Source organism: Bos mutus, chromosome 26 (assembly GCF_027580195.1).
Source record: "Bos mutus isolate GX-2022 chromosome 26, NWIPB_WYAK_1.1, whole genome shotgun sequence".
NCBI lineage: Eukaryota > Metazoa > Chordata > Mammalia > Artiodactyla > Bovidae > Bos > Bos mutus.
This window is the reverse complement of record NC_091642.1, coordinates 14,722,048-14,735,080: the sequence shown is the minus strand read 5'-3', so window position 1 is coordinate 14,735,080 and position 13,033 is coordinate 14,722,048. Positions and strand designations below refer to the sequence as shown.

General features: G+C 38.0%; 1 protein-coding gene across 1 annotated transcript in view; it reads right to left on the bottom strand.

Annotated features, from left to right (window-relative positions):
* SHTN1 (shootin 1) overlaps positions 1–13,033 on the bottom strand; it is a 109,705-nt gene that overhangs the window by 38,449 nt on the left and 58,223 nt on the right. The window contains exons 9-12 of the mRNA XM_070363311.1: positions 9,564–9,710; positions 6,658–6,811; positions 4,753–4,855; positions 24–106 (exon numbers count right to left, since the gene is read on the bottom strand). Of these exons, the coding sequence (XP_070219412.1) occupies positions 24–106; positions 4,753–4,855; positions 6,658–6,811; positions 9,564–9,710 (487 nt within the window). The remainder of the gene's footprint in view (positions 1–23; positions 107–4,752; positions 4,856–6,657; positions 6,812–9,563; positions 9,711–13,033) is intronic.

Here is a 13,033-nt window from a genome sequence, read left to right as displayed (position 1 = left end):
CCTGGAGGGTGGGTTAGAATTACTTGTTTCTGGTTGAGCCGCCTTTTCTTTCTTAGCACCGCCGCTGCTGGAGTGGGATCGCTTCCGGATCATGGACATGAGTGATCTTTGGGAGAAAGAAAAAAGATTGACAGGAGATTAGCAGATGCCTTAACAGCCAAGAAATAGAAGGTACAGGTTCCAAATAATTATTAAAAATCCAACTCTTCTCTAAGTATTTGAATATAGAACTAGAATTTAAGTAGCCTACTACTTAATAGTGGTATAATAGTATAAGTAGCCTACTTACATTTTTAATAAATTGTGAAATTTTTCATCACTGTAAGAAAGAGAAAGATGTCCTATCTCTTTCCTGTGTAAAACCAAATGCATTACTGGAAGGAGGAGGCTGCTAAAGTGAAAGAAAGAAAGTGAAGTCGCTCACTCGTGTCCAACTCTTTGCAACCCCATGGACTGTACCTAGGAGCCTACCAGGCTCCTCGGTCCGTGGAATTTTCCAGGCAAGAGTACTGGAGTGGGTTGCCATTTCCTTCTCCAGGGGATCTTCCCAACCAACCCGGGTCTCCCGCATTGCAGGCAGACGTTTTACTATCTGAGCCACCAGGGAAGACGTCCAATTACTGGAAGAAGGAGGCTGCTAACATTATTATTAATATGATGCAGAGACATCTAAAAAGTAAAATAGATACAGAAAATCTTTCAATATCCATATTTAAAATTTAGAAACAGGTAACAGACTGGATAAGTATTTAAAGTAGTTTAGGGATATATACATAGGCAAAAAAAAAAAAAAAACTTTTAAGGTAATGAAAGGACTCAAGGGGAGGAAGGAAATAATGTAAAATTTACTTTTTTCCATTCTGTCAACTAAAAGGCAGGAGAATACAGGGTCTCCTTGTTAACATTCCAAAGCAGGATAGGCTGCATGGAGGCAGGGGCTGTCACTAGTTGGGAGCCTCTCACTAGTCCGAGACCTCCCTTTAATCTCTCACGACACCATAACCACCCCACCTCTGATTCTGAGAGGAAGTTTTGGGAATGTGTATTACTGTACAAAAAGATTACAGAGCAAGAAGTTATTTGTACTGCTCAGCACAGTTGTATATATTTACATAAATGAATGAGAATAGATGTCCTTTCTTGTAAACCACTTAAGTGGATGAGAGAAAGTGTGAGCTTTAAATGTTCTGTACGTTGGAAGTACAAGTTGAAGACTGGTGCGGTGTCCACAAGAAAGTCATCTGTACTATTATAAAGAACTATCCGACAAGCTGGTGCTAAGACTGAAGAGAAAATAGACAGCGTGGGTTTCACAGGACAGGTAAGAAGACCAGAACAAGACATCTGGGACCAGTCAAATCTCTAGCAAAAACTGCTCCAGGTGGAAATATTCATCTTGAAATTGTTCTAGTGTTCGTCACACCCACTTTGATGGTTAATTTTGTGAGTCAACTGGTCTGGGTCATAGGGTACTCAGAGATGTGCATGTGTGTGTGTGTGTGTGTCCGCCCACACGCACGTGCACGCGCTCAATCGTGTCCGACTCTTCGTAACCCAATGGACTGTAGCCCACCAGGCATCTCTGTCCATGAGGTTCTCCAGGCAAGAATACTGGAGTGGGTAGCCATTCCCTTCTCCAGGGAATCTTCCTACCCAGGGGTGGGAGATGGGTCTCCTACACTGCAGGCAGATTCTTTACCATCTGAGCCACCAGGGAAGCCTACTCAGATACATGGCCCAACTGTATTCTGCGTGTTTCTGTGAGGGTTCTGGTAACATCTAAACTGGTAGCCTGGGGGCTTCCCTGGTGGTCCATTGGTTAAGAGCTCACCTTCCAATGCAAGTATATGGGATCCCACATGCCTCTTGGCCAAAAAACCAGAACATAAAAGCAGAAACAATATTATAACAAATTCAATAAAGACTAAAACATGGTTCATATATGTTAAAATCTTAAAAAAAAATTAATTGGTAGCCTGAGTAAAGTGGAATGTCCTCCCTCATGTGGGACAGGCCCCAGTCAGTTGGTCGAAGGCTTGAATACAACAAAAGGGTGAGCCTCCCCCAAATAAAGGGAATTCCCAGGTGGTGCTAGTGGTAAAGAACTCGCCTGCCAATGCAAAAGACGAAAGAGACGCGGTTCAATCCCTGGTCAGGAAGAGCCCCTGAAGGACGGCATTTTGAAACCCACTCCAGTATTCACGCCTGGAGAATCCCACGGACAGAGGAGCCTGGTGGGCTATGGTCCACAGGGTCGTAGAGACAGACACGACTGAAGCTACTCAGCATGCACCCCTAAGTAAGATAAAATTTCTCCTGCGTTGAAACTAGGACATCTGCTCTCTCTTGCCTTCTAAGTCATGAAAACGGAAACACTTCCTCTTCCCGGGTCTCCAGCCTGCTGATCTTCGGACTGAAACTACACTGCAGGCTCTCCTTAGTCTCCAGCTTGCTGATTTTTCTGCAGATCCTGGGACTGGTCAGCCTCCACAGTCACGTGAACCAATTACTCAGGCTACTTTCTCTTTTTATGTATACGATGTATATGTACACATGTACACCATCCCCCACTGCTTCTATTTCTCTGGAGAACCCTATAACCCTATACACCAATACACCCTACTCTTTTCCCATGAGCCTACCCTTTCATTTGGCTGCTACAAAATGACCAAGGTATGCTTTCTTCCTCTCTTATCTGTCTCCTAACCGTCCTCCTGGTCAAATGAGCAGAAAGTGGGACGAAGGGGTGGAGGGCCCAGTAAAGCCCCTCAAAGAAGCCACAGGCCCTAGTCATTTCTTCCCAGTTTCACTTCTATCCAGGACCTACATCATCTTAAAACACAGCTCAGGAATAACGTTGGAAAACCTTGTGAAACTCAATACACATGCAAATATATTTGACAAGAAAATACTCATCAAAAAATAAAAATCTCTTTCTACTGAGAAATTATGTCTTTGTCTTATACTATTTAAATTCATCTTAAAAGAAAAATCATTCATGTTATTCAACAAAAATTTTCTGTAATGGGCCTTACAAGAGTTCCTGTTTTAGACACACATACTCGGCATTCTGGTTTCATTTCTCAATATAACCGTAGGGTGCTCTTTGAGAAAACGCTCTATTTAGGTTATAGTTTACTTTTAATTTGAAGGGCTCTCAAGATTTCAGAGACTAAAACTTAAAGGCCAACAGTAGGATTATAATCGTTTTTTAATAGTTCCCTCTCCTCACAGACACAAGTGATCTTTCTTATCAAGCTCAAAATTCTAGACCTTAGCGAAAGATCAAAGTGATGAATTTCCTATTTTAAATGTCAAATTCAGAATATCTCCTACAGCTTTAGCGACCCAGGAGAGAAAGAATTTAAAAATACCTGAAATTCTTTCAATTGACTCTTGGATCGATCACGTGTAAAAATTATTTTGCCTTAACTACTTCAATGGCTTAAAGTGGATTATGTCATACCCTACTCAGTAAGGAAAACTAATGAGAATCTTTTTAAAAGGCAGAGTTCCATTTTCATGGTCGTGTGGGAGGACCATGCTACTCATTCTATTGAGATGGATCTGCAAAGGTACAAAGTATGAATAAATGGACTCTGTGTGAGCGGATTAAACAAATTACATGAGTTAATGAAAGGTAAAACTCTAGCAAAACTTTAAATTTCATTTGATCAAGAATAAATTACACACAAGTGGTTAACAGCATAAAATGAGGAGGTAAACTGTCACACAGCAGGTAGGTTGTCTTATGTACATGGATGGTAGACTGAAGAACCACAAAAGAGGCAGAATTTGACTCAAGATGTCCTGGGGTGTATTGTGCTTAGCTCAGGCTCCTTGGCATCAAGTGACCTCTGGCTCAGAAAAAGCAAATTTTTGTCAGCATATGTGATTTCCTGCTGCAAGAATTTAAACATAATTTCTTTTAATGGAATGTAACTCACTCAGCATTATTAAAGGTTTAAATATGAGATTAAGGAGTTAAAAATAATTATACTTTTAGTTTAATTACTAGTTTACAACAATAAGAGCTGTAAGGTTTTTATTAGTTCAGTATTTTTATTTTTTTAAATAACAAACTGTAGCTTTTCAAATTAGTGAGAGAAAAACATAAAAACATTCTGGAGAAGCTCAAAATTCCTTGATCTTCTGGTTAAAAGGTAAAAGAAAATCCCAATTACATGGACTGAAAGTTTAAAACTGAGGTGTCAAAAAAAGTTTTTTTATGTCTAGCTCCTCAGCTTGGAACATCCACATGAAACCGGAATATCTATAAGAAGAACCCTGTAGGCCACAAGATGTCTTTGACAGGTATTAAGACCCTAAATATATTACAAGAGATGGGCTTCCCTGGTGGCTCAGTGGTAAAAAAAAAAAAAAAAAAAATCCACCAGGAGATGGTTGATCCCTGGGTTGGGAAGATCCCTTGGAGAAGGAAATGGCAACCTGCTCTAGTTTCCTGCCTGGGAAATCCCATGAACAGAGGAGCCTAGAGGGCTACAGTCCATGGGGTTGCAGTTGGATACAACTTAGCAGCTAAACAACAACAATATATTATAAGAAGGGAATGATACACTGGCCTTGAGAAAATTCTCTGAAACACCTGCTAATATCTTTCAAACATTTTACCCGTGTCTAATGATGCATTCTAAACCAGTGTTTTTTAAAAAGGATACCAATAACATAAACTTCAGTTTCTCTGACAAGGACTAACATTTGATGTAGAGCCATCTTCCTGGATGTGCTTACCGGATAGGATTGGGGGGAGGAGGGGGAGGAGGTGGGGGTGGAGGAGGTGGTGGCGGAGGTACTGAATTCTCAGACTGGTTCACCCGTTTCTGGAGTTCATCAACTGCACAGAGAGCAAGCATTCGGAAAAAATAGATGAAATAAGCAACTTAGCACCTTATATACAAAAACCACCTGTTCAAAATCACATTCTTTTACTAGGGCAAAGTTAGAAATTCCAGTATGAAGCTGCAGAACCTTTTAAACTTTTTATCATCAGTGAGAGAGACCTTATACACATTACCAAAAAATTACCATGTGTTTGCTATATGTACAAACTATGGAAAAGGAAAAAAATCAAGACAATGGCTGGATGGGTGGGAAGTAAGGACTGAGTAGGCTGAAGAAATATTTGTTAAGAATGGAATATGCCAACCAAACACTAAGAAATTGTTAATATTTGACTTTTAAAGTGTATAGACCAAGAATTGAATTAATTTTAAAGATGACATTTAGTAATGAATTTTAATAGCATACTTTCCTCCTCCACTTAATCTCCTTCAAAGCTGCAAATCCTAGAGTTCATCATTTTAACCAGACTCAGACTCTCAAATGTCTAACTCAGAAACTTTTTGTTCTTTTGAAAAGCATTCTGGAAATACAATTTATTCATTCAATTCATTCAAGCCATTAATAAAACAAGTACTTACTAAGCTCCAACAATGTGAAAAGAGCCTGTGCTTGGTGCTGTTTAAGACATAGTTCCTGACTGCCAGAAAACTCAATTTAAATTTATAGCACAGATGTGAATACCTCTAATTGAGCTCTCATGGGCTACAGGTACTGTTCTCAGGAAAAGCTCTCCCTTTATGCAGTCATTCTACTTTCCATGACTAATTGTACTCCAATGACCTGTCCATTTGTTTTTATTGCCAGCACTTAAATAAGCAGGGTAGGCTAGGTTCTCCAACACCGAGTATTCTCTAGTCATTTCATATACATGTGTCTATTTCTCTAAAGGGAATCTGATATCCTCGTGGACAATAAAGTATGGTTTCTTTTCTTCTATATTTCTTACAGCACCCTAGGGTACTGGGTATGGCTGAGCATATACACAGCAGACAAAAAGAATGAACTACTTCTTAATTTTAGATAAATTAAAAAAAATAAATTGTAGTTCATTTTCATTGTGGATTAGAAAGCACTGAATATTTTTTAAAGAAAAAAAAAGCCTACTTGATTCTTCTGTACAGATTTCAAAATTCTAGTATAAAATTAACCAAAAATATCTGAAGTGAATATTGAAGCTGTTATAAAGGGAACAACCTGACTCCTTAAATTACTTACTTTCCAACAGAAACTTATTATTTATCCCTGTGTAGTAATCTAACTCACACATTCCTGTTAAGCCTTCTAGACCTGAATGAATACATCATTTAAGTACCCCCTGGTGTTTTAAAGGTTTTTCCATTTAATATACATACTGTACCCCATTTTATTGATAGGCGTGATATTGAAAGCATTATTTCATGTGTATAATTAGACATTGAAGATAAAGGTAGTATGAACCTGAAAAGCTACTTTTTAAAAATAAACCCTAAAATGGACAAAATAAGTACTCAATGAACACTCATCTCTGAATCCCTGAGAAATGCTGAAGTTTTGGTCTTCCCATATTAACTGTATCTCTGTCTCTTAATTCTGTATGTGATGCTCATAAAAGCTCTGAGTCCAAAAAGTAAGTCTAAATATTTGTGAATCATCTCATTACAGTGATCGTTCTACTTAACTACAATAGTCAGAAATGAGGGAATTTAAAAGAAAGCTTGAATTTTTCTATAGAATTCAGAGCATTCAGTAAATGTACTAGCCATGAAAGATTCACATTTTAATACTAAGACATAATAGCCTACTCAATGTTTTTACCGGAATGCTTTAAATTTCTAGCTTTCTCCTCAGAATTCTGGTATTTCAATTCCAGTTCTTTTTTATCTTCTTCGAGAAGCTCCAGTTGCTGTTTGAGACTGTGTATCTCCTTGTGGAAAGTTTCATTCTGTAGTTGCTCTTCTAGTTCTTTGACCTATAAATTATAAATAGACTTTTATACAGTGATAATAGTTTTTCCTTTGTCAAGGAAAACAAGGGGAAAAACAAACATTTCTCTTTTACTTTGCATTTCAGAGCAAAGAGATTCCAATTCATTTTAATCACACCAATCCTGGGATACAGATAATACTGGGCCTTCCCTGGTGGCTTGTTGGTAAAGAATCTGCCTGCAATGTAGGAGACTGCCTACAATACAGAAGGCGTGGGTTCGATCCCTGGGTCAGGAAGATTCCCTGGAAAAGGAAATGGCAATCTACTCTAGAATTCTTGCCTGGGAAATTCCATAGACAGAGGAACCTGACAGGCTACAGTCCATGGAGTCCCAAGAGTTGGACACGACTTAGCAAGTAAACCATCACCACTACCACCACAGATAATACTTATATTATCAGTAATGTGATTCATATAAATTTATTGGAGACTTACATCCCAGAAAATTTAGTTTTTAATATTCATATAAGTAAAAAATTCATTTAAAACAGATTAACACTTCTATGCCCATTCCAAAAGAAGAACTCAGGTAATATTAAAAGGAGTCCTGGTGAGACAATTTGGTAACAACAAAAACCATAAAAAAAAAAGAAAAGGAAGGAAAGTCCCTTTGCTTCAGTAATATTACTTCTAGAATTTGTTTTAGAGAAGTAGACAGGTGTTCAAATACATTCATTAGAGCATTCTCTGCAACAAGGAAATTTTGGAAATAAGCTACGTGTCCACCAATATTATTGATTTAATAAATTACAGTGTTAATTAAGTGAAATATCAATACTATGCAAAAATTTTAAACCACATACCTCGCTATACACTGACATAGAAAGATATTAATATATTACCAATGGAAAAAAAACAGGTTGTAGAACAATATGCTTGCAATGATCCCATTTAAACTATATTCATAAAACTATATATTTACATAAAGTTTGGATATGCACCAAAATATGGAATTTTTAATTAATCTTAGTTTTCTGCTTTAGCTTTTTCTGTATTTTTAAGATTTCCTTATTATAATAATAAAAACAACACATTTGTGTTTTAAAGATTGCTGAATTTGCAAGTGAACTTACAGACAGGTAAGAAATATTTTCCAACCACGAACCTGAAAGATTATCCAGAATAACAGTACAGTAAAATAGGTTTAGAAGCACTGATTGCTCTAATTTCATTTATAACTTATAAATACTCTTCAGTACCCTACCCCAACAAGGTATACACCCAGCAATTTAGTCCCATCCTCAATATAATTTACTCGGTTCTCGGCACGCATTATTTAAGGAGGTAACTACATGTAGAAGAGGGCTTCCCGGGTGGCTCAGCAGTAGAGAATCCACCTGCAGTGCAGGAGGCTTGAGTTCCATCTCTGGGTCAGGAAGAGCCTCTGGAGAGGGAAATGGCAACCCAAACCCACTGCAGTATCCTTGCCTGGGAAACCCCATGGACAGAGGAGCCTGGCGTGCTACAGTTCATGGGGTTACGAACAGGTAGACATGACTTAGCAACTAAAACAGGTAGTAGAGCTTATTTCAAATCAGAAGATTCTAGTAGTAAGCTAAATAAAAATAAACATTCTTTCATTCTCTTTATTTGAAAAGGTAATTCCTGCATATGGGGACAAAAAAAAAAAGTCCCTTCCATCCTATCCCCCAGGGCACTTTCCCAGAGCCAAGCACTATTACCATGTATTCATTTAGAGCTTCCCTACATATATGCCAACATTTCTTATTGAAGGAAAAAAAATTTACCTCACAACCAACTTGGTAAAAACTCCAGGAACATCCAAGGATTAAATGTCAACAGTGTTGCTTAAAGAGACTTCCACAGGTGCTAACATATGGCAGCTAACAGCCTTTCCCTCACCAACTAGGGACACTGTTAAGTAGCATGAATATTGATGCCATTTTTCTTAAGTGGTTTCTTTAATTTGAAAGGCTTTGTTCCACCTGCTTGCCTCTCCTCCTCTCCGCCTCTCCTCCTCACCCACCATGATCACTATCCTTTCTGCCGAGCACACAGAGGTAGGCTGTGTCAGCTGGAAGAACTCTACTCAAACAAACTGAAATAACCACTTAGGAAGCCTTTAAACATATACATTTGTGCAAGTTTACAAAATCAGAAGTTTTCTCTAAGCAAACAATTACTACTAACACGGACTTTTCCCCCCTCCGACAAGCTCTTTGAGACCAATCACAATACACTCTCCTAGTGTATGCACTCTCCAAAAACACAACTGACTCATGGATTTCCAAATTGCATTATTCAAGCTCTTTTTGAGTTGTCTCTCTGCCTCGCTTCTTCCGATCCTTTGGACGGTTTAAAAGTCACTATAAACCCTACTAGTGGCTCAGTGGTAAAGAGTCCATCTGCCAACACAGGAGATGTGAGTTTGATCCTGGGTCAGAAGATCCCCTAGAGAAGGAAATGGCAACCCATTCCAGTATTCTTGCCTGGGAAATCCCACCCCATGGACAGAAGGAACCTGGTGGTCTACAGTCCACGAGTTCACAAAGGAGTCAGACATGACTTAGCAACTAAACAACAATAGAGCCTACAACAGCGCACTATAAATCTTAGATGGGTACTAGAAGTTCATTTGGTAGTTTTTTCCTAAAAGGTGAAAACACTGGAAAGACTTAGTAACTCAAGCAAAATAAGGAACTATGAGCTTCTGGACTAACTCCTCTCAGTTTAAGGATGTGTGTGCACTAAAAACCCAGGAGAAAATCTGTTACCTTTTGTTGATGCTGAATTCTCTCTTCTTCAAGGAGCTGGACAAGTTTTGCATTTTCATCTAATGCGTTCAAAAGCTGCCGGTCAGGAGCAGAGCTCTGTAGTAGAAGGTGGCTTTGTCTCTTTAGCTTGTTCTGTTCGATAAACATCTACAAAAGTTAATTACAAAAATGTAGACACCACTCATGTTCACAAGCCTCCTCAATGGAAACTTGAGCAAAAGGAAAGGTGGAGTTTTCATTAAAAAGGTAAACGCAATTTCTGAATGGTAGTATGATGATTTTAGAAGTAATGAGTCCTATGCTAAGTTTTCATTCATAACTTTTATGTAATCTTTAGAACCTTTACCTTCATCTCAGCACAGTATATATACAGTAGTTTAGTCCTATACTGCAGCTTTTATTTTATTATTGCTTTAAAATTTATAAATACTAGCAGTAGCAGCTAATATATATCAAGAACTTATGCCAAGTATTCTACTAAATATGTTCTACACATTATTTTAATCCTTTACATCGATCCCTGTGAGGTGAATTCATCTGCTTTGAGAAGCTAAAACATATTGAAGACTAGAGGATAGGTGTGGCAGCAATCATTTTACATGCAGTTTATCATGTAATCCCTAGAACACCACTGTCAAGTAGACACTATTATTATCCTACTTTTACTAATAAGATAACTGAGGCTCTGAGGGGTTAATCAGCTTTCCCAAAGACACAAGTGAGTGGCAAAACCCAGGATTTAAACCCAGATCTGTCTGATTTACAGGCCCATGCTCTTCACCATCTGGCTAATCTCTTTCTCGGTTATTTAATAGACCTAAGATTTTTGTCTTAAACCTATCAGCTTTTCCTCGTGACAAAAGTAGTTAACAGTAGGAGGGTAAAGAGGAGAAGGAAAAAGGTATATTAATCAAACTGAGCCTTTTACTAAACAATTTACATATATTCTTAACCTAATCTTCACAACTTTTCACGGTTGAAAGCAACATTATTTCCTATTCACCTATTACTTCTTTTCCTTAATATGCTACACAAAGCAGCCAGTGGGCGAGTCTGAACACAAAATGTTCTACAAATTCTGAAATCAGGCCCATTTTATAGTACAGCAACATTTGCGAGTGAAATTTACATTCTTCTTCCATCTGATGCCTGTGTAAGAATAGGAGCAGAGGATGAGTAAGTATCCATGAGTGCACGAGTGTGGGCTGGAGAAAAGTGAGACTGGAGGCATCTATGCACTAGGGAAGCATCATCAACATTCCATCATAGTATCTTAAAATTGAGACCAATAGTCTAATTGAAATGATTTGTTTCAGATTACTATTGAATAATAATATTACAGTAATTTATTTTTTATACATTTTCCCCTCTTAAAACTCAATTGGTTGGAGTCCCGTGTTGGTATCTTAGACAACATCTCACAGCCAACATGAAAGGCCAACAAATGCAACTGAAACAGCTGAGATTCTCTGGCTCCCCAGGAAGTGAGGCCTTTCACCAAGTGCTCCGAGTCCAGGGGAAGACAGAGAGGACGCAGTCAGGGGGCTGACCAGGGCAGAGGCGAAGGGCCCAGCAGTCAGACAATGCAGGCACAAGGACCACTGATGCCAGGGCTGGCTTTATGGCTCTCCCTGCCCTGCTCCTCTGTACTCTGGTTCTCTTGGGCAAAGTTATAGCTCTCAGGAAAACTTGCTCAACTTACATGATTATAAATTGTTTCAACTGTTATTTTAGAGAGAAAAGAACAAAGACTGTGTCTTAGGGATGTTAATAACATGAATTTCTTTTGCAAAGCCCTGTAACAATCCCTAAATTGCAATATAAGATGAAAAGAACATACAGAAAAGAAGTTCCTTTCAATAACAATGGCAACTTGAAAAATATTAGTCATTAGACCACCTTTTCTAGACTTTAAAGTACTAAAATAAAACACTACATAATGCCTTTTCTAAAGATGTATTTAAAGAAAATTCAGTTACCAAACACTAATGAATTTGGCTTTTAGCTATGGAAAGAACTTCTTGGTTAGCGTTATTAAGTGGGTCCCTTATCAGACAAATAATAACATTGGTACCAGAATTTCAGAGAAATTTTCCTACATCTCTTCAAAGAATGACAAGAAAATTTAGTGTCATAAATATATAATTCATTCTTTCAAAAATAACATTAAAATATTATCATCTCAGTTGTCTGAAAACAAAATTTATGTAACATTCCCTCAGTATATAAGGACTACATGTTGAAAAAGTATTCACATCTTTAAACAGAGGAAAGAAAAACTACACTAAATAGCAAAAAAATATACATTCAAAAAGTACAGGGAAGGTTTCAAGAGTTGAAATTATGTTGAAGAAATACAAAACATAGTTATGAGGACAACTGACTGTTCCCTCCTTGTAAGTGATCATGCTTTGGGTTTTTTAATTGGACAAACAATTAAAGAAGAAGGAAGAAACATTCAATTTTTAATTTACACATTTGAAAACTGTTTGCATGTTTACAGGGTATATATCTTCCTTTTGTAGTTAAAAAAGGTGACCTAAATTAACTTTAAAAAATGATTTCTATGGCTCTACACTAAATACTCCAACAGGGCGGGAGTCGTATTTGCTTTCTTCACCATTATATTTCCACTACTCACACAGTGTCTGGCTTGAAAGATATTTGCTGAATGCACTAAGAACAAAATGCAAAAGTGGTATTTCTCTAGTTAAGTCAAGTCAGATACCTTTTATCAGCAGTTGTCTGTTGAAAACCTGAGAATCTATAAACCATGTAAAAGGGAAGATATACCAGTTCTAATTCAGTTTTGTCTTTTCTTCTTACTATTGTGTAGACCAAGCCTTAGATACTGTAAAATCATCAAGCACTGTTGCAAATACTTATGCTACCAGCAGTGTGGAGGAGGAAATGGCACCCCACTCCACTACTCTTGCCTGGAAAATCCCATGGACAGAGGAGCCTGGCGGGCACAGTCCATGGGGTCACTAAGAGTCGGACATGACTGAGCGACTTAGCGCACGCGTACACACACACACACCAGCAGGGTAAGTACCACTGCTCTCGCTTTCCCTCCTCAAACATCTCTCTCCTCATTCTGGATTAACCTGTCAGTACTGTTTGCACCAAGCACTACAGGTTGCATGGCAGAATGAATAATTCATTTTTACATTCTTAAAGGAATCTTACTTCTTCCATCTATCCGGTTATTACATGGCCTTCAAGTTTTTCTCTGAGCTGCTTTGTATTCTAACATCATTCTGCAAACAAGAAATGCAAACTGAAAATGTCTCTCAAAATTAAGACCCTTGCATGCAGGTCAAAATCAGCCAACATTTTCAGCTTTGCAATGAAGGCATTTTCACATTATCTCTACTCTCTCTCCCCTCAACTATTTCTTTAGCTCCATTATTTATACGCTGTAGATTTTTCTGAAGGGCTCTAACACACTTCAATTCTTTTTCCTCCTT